Genomic DNA, 17,964 nt, shown 5'->3' with positions numbered 1-17,964 from the left:
TGGCTCCATGTTTCATAATGTCAACCTCAGTTCCTTAAATCTGGTCATATTTGAGTCTATGCATGTGTCTCTCAAATATGGTGTTTCAGTCAAAGCCTTGGTAAAATAACCAATGTTTCCAATAGTGTCCTGTTACAAGGAGAACAGATTCTTATTGAACTTATGCAAATAACTATGATTGCCAGGAAAGAAAATCATAGAAAAGTTTCCAAAGGGATTTTCATGTGTTAAAGAAGACTTACAGATCCTGGCGGTTGAGCTAATGTCAAGCTAAGGTTGCCTTTTGCTTCTAGCCAAGTATTAACATTGAGGCAGCTGAGTTCCTGAAGGAAGGTCACCTTGTCTGTCCCAAGTACTTGTCAATGGGCTGTACGTTATAAGGAAATTTAATTTTTTTTAAAGATTTTATTTATTTACTTGAGAGAGAATGAGAGAGAGAGCACATGAGAGGGGGTAAGGTCAGAGGGAGAAGCAGACTCCCTGCCGAGCAGGGAGCCCGATGCGGGACTCGATCTAGGGACTCAAGGATCATGACCTGAGCTGAAGGCAGTTGCTTAACCAACTGAGCCACCCAGGCGCCCTTAACTTTTTTTCTATATTTCTTTTGCCTTTGTTCTCCACATCACACACCATCCTAAGGTGGTGTGAATATTTGTATAAACCTTGTAATTATCCTTTGAGGAACACAATACGGAAGGTAATGTATATATACTAAAAGCTCAAACGCGCTGAATGTACATTTAAAATATACCACAAGTTCTATAGCTCTGCTTCGCCTTTTGTCATTTTTCAATTCACCGCTAAGGCTCAGAACATGTAAGTGGCCTCTCGGATCACTATACTTCTCTGAGGAAAAAAGTCTGCTTTTGATCCACTTTATCCCCCTAAGAGCCAATGAACCAAAGGGAAAGCCATAGGCGGCCTGTGGGGAGAACAGCCCAGCCTCACTAAGTGCCCCTGGCGGCCGCTTTTCCTCAGGAGGAGCCTAGTTCCGAGGGCGCCTAGCAACCGTTACCGTGACAACGCCACTGGCGCTCACTCACCTCCGTGTGGATTTCCTCTGTATCCCAGAGGGTACTGCGCTGTCGCGTAGCCTTCCGCCACTCTCCATCCCAACATGCAACGGGGCTCATAAAGTCGAGCGAGCGTCATCACGATGGTTATAGAAACGCCTGAAGAGGTGCGTTCGTTTAAACATTAAAACTGCCGTAATAGGTCCACAGATAAGAAAGAACTCTAAGGAGTGGTCTCAGTGATTTTTTTCGGAAAGTTGAGTTGTAAATTTCGGGGAGGAAAGCCAAATATTTCCCTAGGCTCGCTCAGGCACCGCATCGGGCAGCCCGCGCAGACCCGCGGCGTGGGGGCCTCGGGGCCCTAGGCAGGGCCCGTGCGGGAGGAAGTGGCGCTGGCTGTCCGCGCGGCGCACGTAGACCCTTCAGCGTGGAGCAATGGGAGGCCTGGAGAAGAGGAAGGTGAATGGGGCAGAAACCCGGGAGGGGTGGCCCTGGGGCGGGGGGAGGGAGGTGGGAGCGAGGGAGCCAGGGGACTGCACCTTTCCTGGCCGTGGCCACTCTTGCGTTCAGAAACGGCTGGGATCAACGGGATGAGAGACATCTATGAAAAGGGGTCCGAGGATGGGTGAGGATGGCAGTACTCGTCCGATGAAGCCCGGGAAAGAGCCCTGGAGTAGGGCTGTAAAAGAACGTTGGGAGTTGCCAAAGAAAGCCTCACTCCAAATGCAGACCGGGACGAAAGACAACTGTTTTCTGAAACAGTAATAAACATTACCATTACGTCAAGTTTATCATCTCCAAAACTTGTTATCTCTTCTCTGTTGAGCCTGCCCTGGACGCTGGGGAGGGAAACATAAACAATCAAATGTGGTCCGTGCCTTCCCCGAGCTCACTTTCTAGCGGGGAAAGGACATAAACAACCAAATAAAACGATCACATATTGTTAAATGTGATGTGAAAGATAAGGGTGGAGAATATAAAAGTATACTTACTTCAGTTAGTGTTGAGTTGAAAGGTCTCTCTGACTCAACATTTAAGCTGAAATCTGAAAGATCAGAAGATTCCAAATGGGTTCTGGGCCATGGGAGTGCTTAGCCAGCAAACCTAGCAGGGGAAACTCAGTGCCAAGACCGTTAGGTGGGGAGGACTTTCTGTGTGCAAGAAATTAGGACATCAAGATGGCTGGGGTATAGCAAACTAAGGGAAGAATGGCATTTGGTGAGTTTGAGGTTAGGGACCAGATGTGCAAGGCCTGTGAGCCTCCAGGAGGAGCTTGGATTTTATTCCAAGTGCAGTAGGCCTCAACTAAAGGAGAAGTACCGTGGTTGGTTTTTCAGGGATTTCTTGTTGCTGTATAGAGAATCACCTTGGTGGTATGAAAAGATTGGGGAAGGGATGAAGGTGAGGAAGATGTAGTTGCCTCCTGCTTCCTTCAGATTGAAAGTTCCTGTTGCCTGTTTGTGTTTAACCCAACACACTATTGGACAACCAGTAAGTGCTAGTGTTTGGAATTGGAAAGATATTAGATGGAAAATCTTCCCTTGCAGCACAGATGCAGCTATGTAAACAAATCACAATAGTTTTTAATGCTGGGTTTCACAAGCATTTCGAGCCAGATAACTTTTTTTTTTTTTTTTTTTTTTTGACACAGAGCACAAGCAGAGGAGCAGCAGGCAGAGGGAGAGGGAGAAACAGGCTTCCTGCTGAGCAAGGAGCCCCCAGAACCCTGGGATCATGACCCAAGCTGAAGGCAGACACTTAACTGACTGAGCTACCCAGGCGCCTGGAGCCAGATAACCTTTGTCATAGAGAGGGCTGTCCTGTGCATCATAGGGTATTTAGTAGCATCCTGACTTTTTACACACTAGGTGCCAGTGGCACTCAACAATCCAAAATGCCTAATTCCCTTCCCTCCATCCCACACACACCCAAGGAGTAAAATCACCCCAGTTGAGAACTACTTATCTACTTGATGTTTAAAAGGATAAGCATGATAACAGACGAGTGTGTGATGTAAGGCAATGGAAAACACTTTTAATGAAGACCTAACTTTCTGAGGCAGTCTGAAACTCATCTTTGTAGCCCCAGTAGACAGTTTCTTGAGGAAAGAATAAATGAAGCGTGTATTTTGTGACAGGGGGTGATTGTAAGGTGGGGGGTCATAAACATACTCTTCGAGGGGCTGTAGGCTTATCTCTTTAGAGCTAGACCTAGCCATCAGGGTCCCTGCTGCCTTAATGCAGAGGATGATCTTGTTTGGAAAGGACATTCTTGGTACAATGCACTGCTACTCATTATCATTGATAGATGGGAACATGAGGCAGCATCTTGGCACTACAGATATCCACATGGTTGTATCAGACAGTACGCTCCTTGGGGCTAGGTAGAGACCAGGCCTTCTGTCTTCATTGCCCTCATAGCATCTACCTTAATACAAGGAACATTGTAGAGGTCCTCTTATTTTTGTTAAATGAATGAATGGTGGAGAGGAGAGGCTTTGGCTTAGAGCATGCATTCTCAGGTATCACTCACAAGGGAACAAGAATTAGTTGAAGGGGTCTTAGATATTTCAATGGGGCCTGGTGGCTCAGTCGATTAAGTTTTTGACTTTTTTTTTTTTAAGAATTTATTTATTTGAGAGAGAGCACATGAGAGGGGGGAGGGTCAGAGGGAGAAGCAGACTCCCTGCTCAGCAGGGAGCCCGATGTGGGACTTGATCCTGGGACTCCAGGATCATGACCTGAGCCGAAGGCAGTTGCTTAACCAACTGAGCCACCCAGTGCCCTAAGCTTTTGACTCTTGACTTCCAGCTCAGGTTGTGATCTCAGGGTCATCAGGGTTCTGCACTCAGCGAGGAGTCTGCTGGAGATTCTCTTCCTCTGCACCTCAAGAGCTCTTTCTCTCCTCCTCCCCTTCTCTCTAAAATAAATAAAATCTTGGGGCGCCTGGGTGGCTCAGTCGGTTAAGTGGCTGCCTTCGGCTCAGGTCATGATCCCAGGGTCCTGGGATCGAGCCCCGCATCGGGCTCCCTGCTCAGTGGAGAGTCTGCTTCTCCCTTTCCCTCTCCCTGCCTCTCTGCCTACTTGTGCTCTCTCTCTATCTCTCTGTCAAATAAATAAATAAAATCTTTAAAACAAAAAAAAAGGACCACAGTACATAATAATCTTTGGTATGCCTGCAGTATTAACATTTCCTGGGGCTGTGAGAGGGGACAGTTAAGGGGGGAAACGGTCTAAAAAGGCTTCTGGTGGTAGGGGTTGGTTGTAATAAAAAGTTGAAAAAACTGGCTTAGGGGATTAGGCACTGAGGCTGAGGACTCAGACCTATGTTTGAATCCCAGCCCTTGAAAAGCTGTGTGACCTGGATAGGTTATTTCAATGAGCCTATTTCTTCTCAGTAAAATGGGAATTTTAATGGCACCCATGCCATGGTGTTGTGAGGATTAAATGAAATAATGTGTGGAAATCACTAATTATAACGGCTAATACTTAGAGCTACTACCAAGTACTTGGCGTAGCACCTGATCCATAGCAACCTTGTGGTCCCCAGCATCATGGAGATGTGTGTGTCCTTTACACCGATTATTGCAAGGACAGTGCAGGAAAGCATGTTCAGGCAGGTGGACTCCCTCCCTATAGCATTTCCTGTCCCAGAAGCCTCTTGGCTACTTGTCCACAGTGACTGTTGCCTCTGGCATGAGACATGCCCAGAGATTGATGTCATCACTGCAATCACTGCTAATGGTCAATTGGTTTTTTTCTCCCCAAGTATGAACGAGGCTCTGCCACCAACTACATCACCCGAAACAAAGCCCGGAAGAAGCTGCAGCTGAGCCTGGCTGACTTCAGGTGAGGTTGGAGAAGGGTGGACTAGGGGAGCCACGGGGGGGTGCCCGGGCAGTGAGTCACACTCAGTGATGGTGAAGATTCAGCCGCATCCCTGTCTTACCTGCGCTGCCACAAACTCTGTCTAGAATTCTGATAAGCCTTCCTCTTTCTTGTCTGGTTTTGCTTTAATGAGCTGTGCTTTGCCAGGGGTGGGTCTGTGGGGAAGCTGGAGAATGGGTCATGCCACTCTGGGTCATCAGAATGAGCTCACTGCTACAGTGCGTTGCTGCTTTCTGTCTGGGTCTTTGTCACCCATCCCCTCCCTTCTGGCAGAACAGACCTCTGATCCTGAAGCTAGGGGTTCTCAGCTCCTCGTAGAGTCAAATCCATAGTTTCATACAGCCTGTGGGCCCTGCTTTGTGGCCCACTTTTAGTCACCCAGCACCTTCCACCCTTACAGCCTCTGTCCTTCTAGAATGCTTTTCCCTCTACCTTTTATATTGCTGAAATATCAGTTTCTCAGTAAGTCCTTTCCTGACTGCCTTTGCTAAAAGGGGTACCTGCCATCTGGCCCCTGTCAACATCCTGATTGTTTCTTTTCTGGTGTGTGTGACAATCTACATTAGGTGATTTTCAGGGACTTGTGATTGTCAGATCCTGCACAGGGACATGAATTCTCCAAGGGCAGGGCCCCTGTTTTCCTTGTTCACTGCTGTTTTGTAGGCCTGGTGTGGCCAGGGTTCACGTTTACTGATAGAAGGAATGGCCTTTATCTTCCAGGCGGCTTTGCATCCTGAAAGGCATTTATCCCCATGAGCCCAAACATAAGAAGAAGGTTAATAAGGGCTCCACAGCGGCCCGAACTTTTTACCTTCTTAAAGACATCAAGTTCCTCCTCCATGAGCCCATCGTCAACAAGTTCCGGGAATACAAGGTAAGGCTGGGGCTCTAGGGTCTGGATGGCGTCCATCACTGCTCTGTGACCCACCAACTAACCATGGGCAGATTGTTTAACTTCTCTGAGCAAGCCTCAAAGAAATGTCTCCAGGATTAACTGAGATCACATGTGGAAATGTGCACAGAACCTGGCAAATGATTAATGCTTTACCTGTTGTACCTTTCCCCTGGTTCTTTTGGAAAGTAAATTTATTGCCTTGAAGCAAAGATGGTACTATTTCAGGGGCTCTTTGGTGTATTCTCTGCCCAAAGAAACTGCTCCTTTTAAAATTCTTTCTGGAATTGCTCCCAGGAGACCAAGCTTTCCATTCCATAAATGGAAACCATTAACTGCTCAAATGCCACAGGGAAAACAGAAACCTCATTAGACCAAATGCTGATAATTGAAAGTAGACTGTTGTTACTGAAGCCTTTGTGGAGCAGCCGGGCCAGGCTGAGCCCTGGGCTGGGAGAGGTGAGGCGCCACCTGGTGGCCACAGGAGACTGGCCAGCACCTGCTCCTGGCCCTCTTACTCAAGTCCAGGAGGTAGGTGGCTCGTTCTGTTTTGCTGCTGGGTTCTTTTAACTACTTAAACTCACTGCATTGGAAGAGGGCCTGTTGTGGGAAATGGCTATCTTGACTATTCAGCAGAGGTAGCTTTAGAGCCTCTGAAGAGCACCAAGGGCAGGCCTGACCAAAAGTACTTACAGGGAAGACATGAGTTGGTTTGGAGGACCTTCTGAGCCCATGCCTGGCCTCAGCTGCATTTTCCTGTGTGACCTAGCCCAAAACATGGACCCATGGCTTGTTTCACGCCCACACAGACTGGTGCTCAGAATGGAGGCCAGCTGGGCGCCTGGGTGGCTCAGTTGGTTAAGCGACTGCCTTCGGCTCAGGTCATGATCCTGGAGTCCTGGGATCGAGTCCCGCATCGGGCTCCCTGCTCAGCGGGGAGTCTGCTTCTCCCTCTGACCCTCCCCCCCTCATGCTCTCCCTCTCTCTCATTCCCTCTCAAATAAATAAATAAATAAATAAATCTTTAAAAAAAAAAAAAAAGAATGGAGGCCAGCTTTCCTGGCCCTGAGCCGCCTTGCCGGCAGGTCGCTTAGCCTCAGTTGGAAAACGGCTGAAAACATTGTGTTTTCATGTAAACATGTAGCGGAGTCAGCACATCTGAGTGGTTATCTCTGGTCATCCATCACAGGGGTGCACCAACCTGGCTCTACTCATCCGTGTGGGTCAGTTTTGATGTTTTTTGGAGTTTGCTCTTTTATACATCCCAGCTGAGGGGATCAGACGGCACAATCAGACAGCTGTGGTCAGCTTCAGGAGGCCCTGAGAGTCCTCCTGCCCCCTGTGTCCCTCTTTGGTGGAAGAGGGGTCTCCAGGAGCCCTTGGCCCCAGCATCAGTGATCTCTCTTCTTTCCCAGGTTTTTGTCCGGAAGCTCCGGAAGGCCTATGGGAAGAGTGAGTGGAACACTGTGGAGCGTCTGAAGGACAACAAGCCCAACTACAAACTTGACCACATTGTCAAGGAGCGGTAAGTTAGGGACTCAGTCCTAGCACTGGGACTAAGACCAGAATTCTGCTCAAGTTGCTGGCATCCTTTTGGAGGAAGCAGACCAAAAAACCAAACAAATTGCTAGCATGATTGCAAGTCACAGCAAGTGCCATGTGGGATGTTAACTGCATGAAGGGACCTGGGGGACATATGTTACCTACAGGTTTGTCAGAGTAGGTGTCTGGGGGCAGACACTTGAGCCAGCCAAGGGAAATATGGTCCAAGCAGAAGAAACAGCAGATGCAAAGGCCCTGTGGTGATTGAGATCCAGAATTCTGGGATTGCACCCCAGGTACATGGGGCAGACATGGCTGGGTGCCTCTGATTTTTTTTTTTTCTTTTTAAAGATTTTATTTATTTATTTGACAGAGAGAGAGCACAAGCAGGTGGAGCAGCAGGCAGAGGAAGAGGGAGAAGTAGGCTCCCTGCTGAGCAGAGAGCCTGATGCCGGGCTCAATTCCAGGACCCTGGGAGCATGACCTGAGCCCAGGCGCCCTGGGGTGCCTCTGATCTTAAGTGTTCTTGTCCAGCCTTCTCAGTAGTCCCACTCATCCATCGGCTAAGTCAGTGGTTCTTAACCAGTAGCAGTTTTGGCCCCCAGGAGACATTTGGCAATGTCTGGAGACACTTGTGGTTCTCATGATTTGGACATGGGGCAGGGGAAGGCATCCTACTGGTGTGTAATGGGTAAAGACCAGGGAAGCTGCTAAACACCCTACAGTGCACAGGACAGTTCCCACCACACAGAACAACTGGCCCAAATTGTCAGTGGTGGTAAGGTTCAGAAACCCTGGGCTAATGAATGTCCATCTTCTCTTGGGGGCTGACGGCTTGGAAATACTCACTCCAGGCTGGATGGACTTGGCACCACTGAGTCAGGCCAGCCATGGGCTAACAGCCTGACATGTGGTGTCCTCACCACAGCTCTGCAGCCTGCAAGCTGGGCGGCCCGAGAAGAGTTCCTGCTCCAAGCACGTCCTCCTCCAAGCGCGTGTGGAGCAAATGCAAACTTGCACTAGGAAAAAGCCAAGTGTCTGGATTCATGCCCACACCAGGTGGCAGTGTGGTTATGGTGTTGCAAATCTGTGTCACCCCCCACCCCGCCCGTCTCCTTAGCCATCGCCTAAAAAAAAAACAGGTGGCTCAGACATAGTTGGGCTGTTTCTACGAAGGTCCTGGCCCGTTTGGTGGGTTTGTGCGTGAGGTGTAGAAGGAAACTTGGAGGCACCAGAGGGGGCCCATTGAGGTTTTCCGCCTGAGCACCAGAAGACCTGATGCCCCTCCTCTTGTCTTGGAGAGGTCCCTGTAGCCTTTCTTCTATCTCAGTGTGGTTTGAAGACTGGCAGGCTCCTCCTGGTGTATTGCAGGGAGTAATGCCACCTTGGGCTGGAAGGACCCTGGCCATCTCTGGTTTCATGGCTTTCAGAGTCCCTTTTTGAAGCAGCAGAATGCTTTCTGCAAAAGAAAGCTTCCTGGAAGGCAGTTTGGGTGCCAGAGGCTCCGACAGCTGCTCTGGCTAGGGGAGGGAGGCCCGAGGCCCTGTCTGTCCACTTGTCCCCAGGCGTTTCCAGGGAGCTACAGGAGCCCAATTTTAAACCAACAGTCTGGTCCAACAATGTCATTTTCCAAATGAAATCACTGGGGTTGGGTGAGGCCAAGTGACCTATCCTGGGTCACACCTGGGACTGGAATGAGGTGTATTATACATATCCCAGTGTCCTCTCCATGACCCAGGCCCCCATCCCTCAGCAGGGCAGCCACACAGTAGTGAATCTTGCCAAGGACGGCTCATTCTCATCAGCTTCCTCATTTGTCACAGGATTCTTGGAAGCGCTTTCTTGCTCTGGCTTTTCTTGGCCCAGGACTGAAAAAATCCCAACATTTTTACCCTTTGGTTCCAATTGGTTCTGGAAACTAGACAGAGCGCTGGGTGATGAGGGACAAGACATAACTCACTCTGGTGACGTCTGGGGTGACTGACAGAGTGGACGAGGAGTCCAGCCCCCGCCCCCGGAGCCCAGGTTGACCAGGCTTGTGAGCACTGCCCTCCTGGCCGTGCAGGTACCCCACATTCATAGACGCTCTGCGGGACCTGGATGATGCCCTCTCCATGTGCTTCCTCTTCTCCACCTTCCCACGGACTGGCAAGTGCCACGTGCAGACCATTCAGTTGTGCCGCCGGCTCACTGTGGAGTTCCTGCACTACGTCATAGCTGCCCGCGCCCTGCGCAAGGTGAGCCCATGGCCACCGGGGGAAGGGGCCACCGCTCTGCTCCCTGCCCTGCCTCCCAGTGCTTTTCAGCCTACTGTCCCCTCCCCCTAGGTCTTCCTGTCCATCAAAGGCATTTACTACCAGGCCGAGGTGCTAGGGCAGCCCATTGTGTGGATTACACCCTATGCCTTCTCCCATGACGTGAGTATGCCCATTGGGAAGGTGGGGCTTGTGCTGGGGCCATTGCTCTTTCTCTGGCTCCTAGACAGATGTAAGGACTTGGGCAGAGGTGGGGTTTTGTTGTCCTGCATAGTCCAGCATGTGCTGGGTTCCCGAGTGCGGCCGGGGTAGGATGTGGGGTGAGGAATGTACCACACAGCATCATAGTGAGAGCCGGAGCCATGCTGTGTGCAGTCCTCCCCAACTGGGTGCCCTTGGACGTGTTCCTGCATTTCTCTGTGCCTCAGTTAATAAATGATGTGCTTCCACTTTCTAAGTCTTGTTCTGAGGATTTAAGGAAAAAAATCTCTCCAAGTGCCTGGTGCTTGGTCCTTTGGGACTGCTGAGTGAGCAGTGAGCAGCTTCCAAAGCTCGGACAGTAGCTGAGCCCAGCCCTACCTTCAGAGCCCTGGGGTCATCGTCCCGCTCTCCCACTAGTGGCTGCCAGACCTTGGCCAAGCTGCTGTGCTTAACTCCTCAGCTTCCCCTGACTCTCACCCAAGGCTGGGGGACTGGGTGAGGTGGGGGAGGGTGAGTACATGAGAAGCCACTAGCCCATGGCACTACTTCCTATTTATCTTGGTTTAGGCTGGGTGTTTTGGGCAGGGATTCACAGGGAGAAATCCTGGTTTTGCCTCCTCATGGGGCAGCATTAGCCTCTAGTCCCCCACATGATCTGGGCCAGGCTCTTCTTCTGCCTGACTTGTCATCCTGTGGGCCTGCATGTGGCCTGGTCTCCTGCCTGTGCCTGGAGCAGCAGATGCACCAGCATGGCTGGACAATCTGTTTGCTGACCAGGTTATCAGGTGCTGCGGGGTGAGCTGGGGGTCTGGGCCCCTCCCCTTTACTCTGGGCTGGCGGGGGTCCAAGGCCAGAACCCACTCTGACTGCAGGGTAGTGGAGATGTTTGGGGGCAGGCTGCAGTCCGTGGGTGAGAGGCGACTTGGCCCTCAGCAGTGCCCTCTTCCCACTCTCCGGGGCCGGCCTGTTGGCCAGAGTATGGCCCTTCCCTCTTCCCTGGTCCATCCCTCCTCTCCACCTCCTTCCTTCCTGTCTTCTTGCCATGCCTCCTTCCTCCCTAGCTCTCCCTCTTTTTCCTTCTCTCTGATGTTCCACCCCCATGCTGCTCAGACTGGTCTTTGTATGTCCTCCGGGTGGTGAATAGGGCCCTGTGGAGGCCAGCCTCCACACAGCTGGCCCTGGGGGAAGGGAACAGGCCGCCCATTCCTCCTTCCTCCCTGGCCGGCTCACTGCCACTACTTCCTCTCAGCCAGAGGATGGGGGACCAGTCCTGGGTCATTACTGAGGCCCTCCTGTGCCTTCTTCCCCTGAGCAGCTAGTGCTGGACTCCTCAAAGTAGGACCCAGGCAGGTAGTAGGTGGGCTGGGAAGTGGGGGTGATGGGACTCTGCTCAGCGCTGTGCTGTCGAAAATGGAGTTATTGGGGCGCCTGGGTGGCTCGGTCATTAGGCGTCTGCCTTCGGCTCAGGTCATGATCCCAGGGTCCTGGGATGGAGCCCCACATTGGGCTCCGTGCTCCATGGGAAGCCTGCTTCTCCCTCTCCCACTCCCCCTGCTTGTGTTCCTGCTCTCGCTGTCTCTTTTTCTGTCAAATAAATAAAATCTTAAAAAAAAGAAAGAAAGAAAAAGAAAATGGAGTTATGGAGTTAGTTCTCAGATGCTTCCCTAGCAGATGCTCTTGGAAGGACGGAGGTGTGAATGGGGGCACAGGTGGAGTACCTCTTGGTCCCTGCACCTTCATACCCACACTGCCTAATGGCAGAATAGAGAAACAGCACAAGGTCATGGGCATGCCTGGCATAAAAGGGATGTTGTGATCATTACCACTTTTGACCTTGTTCAGCATATTCTGCCGTCCAGGTCCTTGGGGGTCAACAGGGCTGGGCTAGCCTCCCTGGTTGTGGGGGGAGTGCTGCTCAAGAGGCGAGGCACTTCATCTGGCTCTCAGTTCCTTCCCCTGTTTTGCTTTATCAACTCCTCAAGGGCACAGATAAGCCCTGTCATGTCCTCTGCTTGCTGGGTCGGCAGCTCTCGAGGGTAGCCATGTGCTTTTGCCCCAAGCAGGCAGCTTTTCTCCTGCCATTTCTCCAGAGCTCCCTGGGGCCAAGCCAGGCAGCTGTCCCATCCTGTCCTGGGTCCTCAAGCTGTAGTTTTGCCTCTGGCTTGGGCCTGAGACCAGGTCGCTGAATTGAGTGTTCATCCCAAGCCTCCTGCCAAGGTGTGAGGGTGCTGAGTTCCATCCCCCCAGGCCGACAGACACCAGCTGGGCTGGTGATGGGGCTAGGCATGGGGGGGGAAGCTAGCAGGCGAGCCCTGGAGAAGATGTTAAATGAAGATTGTAGGATGACTCATAAAGAAGGATGAGCTCTGACCAGACTGGCCCTGGAAGGCCGCCTCTGACCAAGTCTGGTTTGAGCTGGGACTTACCAGATGAGTAGGGAACTAGGGCAGGGGCAGGGGAGCTCCAGCCAGTCCCTTTCATCTTCCCCTTTATGGCTTGGGGATCTGGCACTGGCCTCAGGATGCCCCTAACCCTGGGGAACCCTGTCCAGAGCCTCCCCCGAAGTGCTTGTGGTGGGACATGCCACACAGCCCCTTCTCATGGGGCGGGGGTCTGAAGTCAGGGCTGCCATGGAGGGGCCTTGGGCAGGCTGGAATGCCTCCCATGGGGGTTGTCAGTGCCGTCTTTCCCCTCTACCTGCCCGCACTGCCAATGGGTCCCCTGTGCCCCCCAGCACCCGACAGACGTTGACTACAGGGTCATGGCCACCTTCACCGAGTTCTACACCACTCTGCTGGGCTTCGTCAACTTCCGCCTCTACCAGTCGCTCAACCTGCACTACCCACCCAAGGTAGGGCCACAGCCCAGCCCAGGTCCTTCTCAGTGTGCAGGGGCCATGGCCCTGCTCTCCCCACATGGAGGCGGGGGCTCTGGCATCCTCTCCCTCTGACCTTCCCCCTGCCTCCCAGCTGGAGGGTCAGGTCCACACAGAGGCGAAGGCCAGTGAGGACACCTACGCGTTGGACTCCGAGAGCTCCATGGAGGTGAGAGAGGCTTCCAGAGCACTGGCCCTGCATCCTCCCACAGAAGGGTGGTCACTGGCCTGGGGGTGGGGTTGTGCATGGCTAGATGGGTGGGCTCGGGGCTTGCCCTTGGAACCCAAGCCCACTGACGTCCCAGAACTGTCACTGCTCCCCCTTCCCCACCCTGACCATGCTCCCAGACAAGACCTCCCACCTGTAAGCAGCAGCCCTGCTTCTTTCCTGTAGAAATTGGCGGCGCTGGGTGCCAGTCTGGCCCGCATGGTGGTGCCTGTGGAGGAGGAGGCTGAGGTGGATGAGTTTCCTGCAGATGGGGTGAGGACTGTGTGCCGGCGGAGGGGGGTGCCTTGGGACTGAAGGGTCTAGAGAGACGCTGGGGACCATCTCCGCCCTGTGCCCTCCAGTGCGGGGCTGGGCAGGCCCGACGGTGGCACGGCCTCTTTTGTGGCAGGAGACGACAGCGCAGGCGGAGGGCCTCAGGAAGGAGCTGGAGGCACAGGAAAAGCACAAGAAACTTTTTGAGGGCCTGAAGTTCTTCCTGAACCGTGAGGTGCCCCGCGAGGCCCTGGCTTTCGTCATCAGGTAGGAGGCTGATGGCAGCGGCTCTGCCCCGCTTTGGGCTGGGTCCCAGCCTGGACGCCCGCGGTGACCTCGGATGGTGGCAGCAACCACGCCTCAGGCCTGTACTGCACATTCACCGGAGTGGGTGTGCAGAGCGTTCAGCCCGAGCACGCGGGAGGCACTCACCCCCGGGCAGCTAGCACCACCTTCTCACCGGCTTAGGGCCAGCCCCCGCTGGGCCAGCACTGGAGGTGTCGGCCCGATGACGGGGGAGATCCCGGTGTGGGGGGAGGGCACGGGTGTGTCCTAGGAGGGGGAGCTTGTGGGCCACCTTCATGCTGGCGCTTCATGCTGAATACTCTTGTCCTTTCCCCCTGTGCCTGTAGGAGCTTTGGGGGCAATGTGTCCTGGGACCAGTCTCTGTGCATTGGGGCCACATATGATGTCACAGACTCTTGCATCACCCACCAGATCGTGGACCGGCCTGGGCAGCAGACACCTGTTATCGGCAGGTAGGTCCGCAGGGCTCTCATCCTTCTCTGTCTGTTTGGGTTTCTGGGGGCGGAGGTCTGTCTCCAGCCCCAGATGCAGAGGGGCTTCAGGTTGCTTCCATGACCTGTCTCTGCCACCAGGTACTATGTGCAGCCCCAGTGGGTGTTCGACTGTGTGAATGCACGGCTCCTCCTCCCCGTGGCAGACTACTTCCCCGGAGTGCAACTGCCTCCACACCTCTCGCCCTTCGTGTCGGAGAAGGAAGGAGATTATGTCCCTCCCGAGAAGCTGAAGCTGTTGGCCCTGCAGCGGGGAGAGCACCCAGGTGAGCGGGCCAGGCGATGGGGTGGATAGGTTCTTCCGGGCTGGCTTTGGCCTCACCTTATTGTTTCCCTCCTTGGCTACAAAGGTGGCAAGCTCCTGAGAATGGGACAGCAGGGGCACAAAGCCCTTTAAACCAGCCTTTGGAGTCAGGCTTAGGAGAAGGGAACACGTGTGTCCTACAGTCAGCTGTCACTTGATGTTCAGAGTGACCAAGCAGGAGCGGTCTGGAAGTTGTCATGGGTATTTACATAGGAGGTGGCAGAGCTCAGGGTTGGGGACCTGGAGTTTGCTCCGAAGGCAGCTGGGGCTGTGGGGAGAGGTGCCAGGAGGAGCCACAATTGGGACAGCCGTGCACTCTCTTTGGAATGTCTTCGTGGCTGAAGAGTGTGGTGGCTGGGCCCAGCTGTTGGTCTGCAGGGAGAAGGGGAGGCTCCTGGGGCTTTCAGAAGTCATTGGCCTTTTATAGGGAATATGGGTGAGTCTGAAGAGGAGGATGAGGAGGAAGACAATGATGGTGATGGTGATGAAGGGGGAGAAAATGAAGAGGAGGAGGAAGAAGATGCGGAGGCTGGTTCAGAAAAGGAAGAAGAGGCCCGGCTGACAGCCCTGGAGGAGCAGAGGATGGACGGGAAGGTACTGGGTGGCTGACGGGGGGCACAGCCTGGGAAGCAGCCACACTGGCCATCTTTGGTGCCAGCCTGGGCCCAGAAGGGCAAGAGCCAGGGGACTGGTGGGGGTGTGGGGACCCAGCATCCACAAGTGTCCGCCCTGTGTCCCCAGAGGCCCAGAGTGATGGAAGGCACCGTGAAGCTGGAGGACAAGCAGAGGCTGGCCCAGGAGGAGGAGAATGAAGCCAAGCGCCTGGCCATCATGATGATGAAGAAGCGGGAGAAGTACCTTTATAACAAGATCATGTTTGGCAAGAGGCGCAAAATCCGAGAGGTGAGTCCCCGCCACCCGCCTGAGACTCCAGGTGTGGCCACCGGATGTGGCTGCACAGGTGAACTTGGGGGCCAACTGGCTCTCCTCTGCGCAGACTCTGGGCCCTTTCTTAGCCTTTTTCTGAGGTTGCCCGTCTGGCCTGGCCCGGCCCAGCCCCTGGGGCCCCCGCCCAGGCCTGTATGGGCAGCTTGGTGTCAACAGATTGTGGCTGGGCTTTCTTCAGAGTTTCAGTCTCCTTTCTGACACCTAGCTCTTTCTGAGTTTACTGGCATCTGGGGACAGAGGTGTCCCAGCAGACTCAGGACCCACTTTCACAAACGACCACTTAATAGATGTGCATAAAGCAGGAGGGACTGTGGGAGGTTTGGGTTAGGTTTCTATTTTGTTTCCTCTTGTTCACAAAGCCATAGATGCTCATTGTAAAAAAAAAAAAAGTTTTTTTTTTTTTTTTTAAGTGCTTTACATACCAGAACTCTATAATCGATGATGCAGGAGTGCCTCACGATCCTGCCTTTGGGGTGATGTGTAGTAACAGCGCCTCAGTTTCTTCTGTGTGTGTAATAACAGGGGATTTTAGATCCATCATGCTGCATACAGATTGTTTTGCAGTGTGTTTTTCATTTAACCAAAGGGTGAATTTCTTGGCTATGACCTCATACAAGTGACCTGTTCTCTAGATAGGATTAGTTTTTCATTTTGAGGCATTCTTAGAAGACACCCTTGAGCACATCCCTGCCTCCCTCTGAAGTCTCTGCAGGGTATATTCACGGGCATGTAATTGCCAGGTTGAAAGGCCTAGGTATGTTTTGTAGTAGATGTTGCCAAATGGGCCGCAGGGGAAAGACCCTTCCCTAGCAACCTGGTGAAGGTTTGATTGGCACTCAGCTTTCCCAAGGAGGAAGGTAAAAATGGGGCAGTTGCTTCCAGCTCTGGGAGCCTGGGATCCTCCTTAACTTGTTATGGGCCCATTGAATCATAGAGCCCTAAAAGCAAAGGTAAAAGCTTGTTTTATTGCCTGAGGTTGTTCAATTAGTTGTTTTTCCTCCTGGTCATTTGCCTCTTTAACTTTCCTGGAAGCTCTGCCTTTAAGGGACAGCCTTGAGTAGGAAGAGGAGAGGTACCCCACAATCACAGTGTGATCCCCCCCTTTCTCCTCACAGGCCAACAAACTGGCAGAGAAGCGGAAAGCCCACGATGAGGCTGTGAGGTCTCAGAAGAAGGCCAAGAAGGCCAGGCCAGTGTGAGTGGTGGCAGCCTCTTGATGGGCGAGGCCCACTCTGGCTGTTGGACTTGGCACAGGCAGGCCAGAGGACCCAGGCTTGGTGGCAGACCAGTCTCTTCTGTTTTCATCCCCTTCCTCCCCCTGCCGGCCCTGGCTTCCTCTCACGCTCTCTGACTGGAGCCCCAGCCTCCGTTGGATGGAGCTCCCTGCTGGTGGCTGGGCAGAGGAGAGGCCTCTGTGCCCAGCCCAACTTGATGCTCCCAGGAGTCAGTGACATCAAGGGTAGGGGCCTGACCAAGCCCCTCACCGGCTGCTTCCGTTTCCCCTGGCTTTCTGCAGCGCCCCCTTCCCCCCATGGTTGGACCTGTGATTCTCCTGCTGCTATGATGGGGTGAGGGTGAGGAAGCATTTGTTATTAAACAGCTGGAGTTTTAGAACCAGTTGAATTCTATTTCATGAGCCTTCGTGGGATTGGAGAAGGGCCACTTAGTGGAGTCTGCCCTTGGCTCACGTTCCAGCCCAGGTATTTTTCCTCTGTGAATGGTGCTTCCTCCTGTGTAAATTAAGGGTAAAAATTCTGGAGCCTCTCTGGGGGGTGGGGGCAGGGGGCGGGGGAGGAGGGTTCAGTGATAATGTTATGTAGACTCAGTAGTGTCAAGTGTCTAGTAAGTAAGGTACTCTGTATATACCAACTGTGATTGTCATAACTTGCTGCTAGAGTGAGCCCAGAACGTGGAAGCCAGCACCTGATAGATCTGTGGGGCTTGAGTTGCGGGTACCAGCTTTACCTTGTAGGCTCCTTGGCAGAACCACCCGGTAACCCCCACTGTGGGTGTTGCATGCAGTCTGACCTGTGACCCTTGCTGGGCCATCCTTGCAGCTTCCCGCCTGACCCTACCAGTGCCCTTGCCGAGACCTGGAGAGACATGCCTTTACCCAGACGGCCAGAGCCTCACAGCAGGACCAGGGCCAGAAGCCAGGGCTCGGGATGGTCACTCAGCCCCTCCTAGATCAGGCAGGGAATTTCTGAATCGCCCCCTCTTGGGGGGCTGAGGGCTGTCAGGAGCAGAAGCCAGGGTGGCAGATTGTGGGTTTGGAACTGGGCTTCATATATCCCCAATCTAGGCACCTGAGGGCCTTGGCCCTCTTCCCCTCACTGTGCCCAGGCTCTGTAGAAGTTTTTTGGGCAGTGGCTGCAGGCCCACCCTGGGGAGGGGGGGACGGGGTGGGAGGAGAGTTTGGGCGGGCTCTGACAGAGGGACCAGAGGACCCAGGGCCCCTGTCTCGGCCGGGCCTTGCAGGGGGTGGAGAGGGCTATGTTATACTCTGGCATGCTCGTGGGGGTGGGGGGTGTGGATGTGTTTCCAGAGGCAGGGATGGGATCAGGGCCTTTGGAGCCAAAGCCTGCCACCCTAGGGAATGACTTGGGCCTGCCTGGGTGCGTGTGCATCCCAGGGCCATGGCAGGGGTGCTAGGGCAAGGCTGGAGAGCAAGCCAATCGGATCCCGAAAAATCCCTGGCAGCCATACGGATGTGGAATTTTCCCCATTCCAGAGTCGCCCAGTACTGGCGGGGGCAGCGGGGCTCTGACG

The 17,964-nt window shown here is 53.4% G+C and overlaps 1 protein-coding gene across 1 annotated transcript; it reads left to right on the top strand.

Annotated features, from left to right (window-relative positions):
* The first annotated feature begins 1,362 nt into the window (after window positions 1-1,362).
* PES1 (pescadillo ribosomal biogenesis factor 1) lies at window positions 1,363-16,812 on the top strand. Its single transcript, XM_027577517.2, has 15 exons — window positions 1,363-1,472; window positions 4,782-4,861; window positions 5,621-5,774; window positions 7,208-7,317; window positions 9,400-9,571; window positions 9,662-9,751; window positions 12,525-12,641; window positions 12,760-12,834; window positions 13,060-13,146; window positions 13,283-13,413; window positions 13,779-13,904; window positions 14,025-14,209; window positions 14,675-14,841; window positions 14,989-15,150; window positions 16,311-16,812. Exons 1-15 carry the CDS (start codon window positions 1,449-1,451, stop codon window positions 16,392-16,394), a joined length of 1,764 nt encoding a protein of 587 aa, XP_027433318.1. The 5' UTR covers window positions 1,363-1,448; the 3' UTR covers window positions 16,395-16,812.
* Window positions 16,813-17,964: the final 1,152 nt, after the last annotated feature.

The sequence above is a fragment of the Zalophus californianus genome, chromosome 14 (genome assembly GCF_009762305.2).
Source record: "Zalophus californianus isolate mZalCal1 chromosome 14, mZalCal1.pri.v2, whole genome shotgun sequence".
Taxonomy (NCBI): Eukaryota; Metazoa; Chordata; class Mammalia; order Carnivora; family Otariidae; genus Zalophus; species Zalophus californianus.
This window is presented reverse-complemented; position numbering and strand designations above follow the sequence as displayed.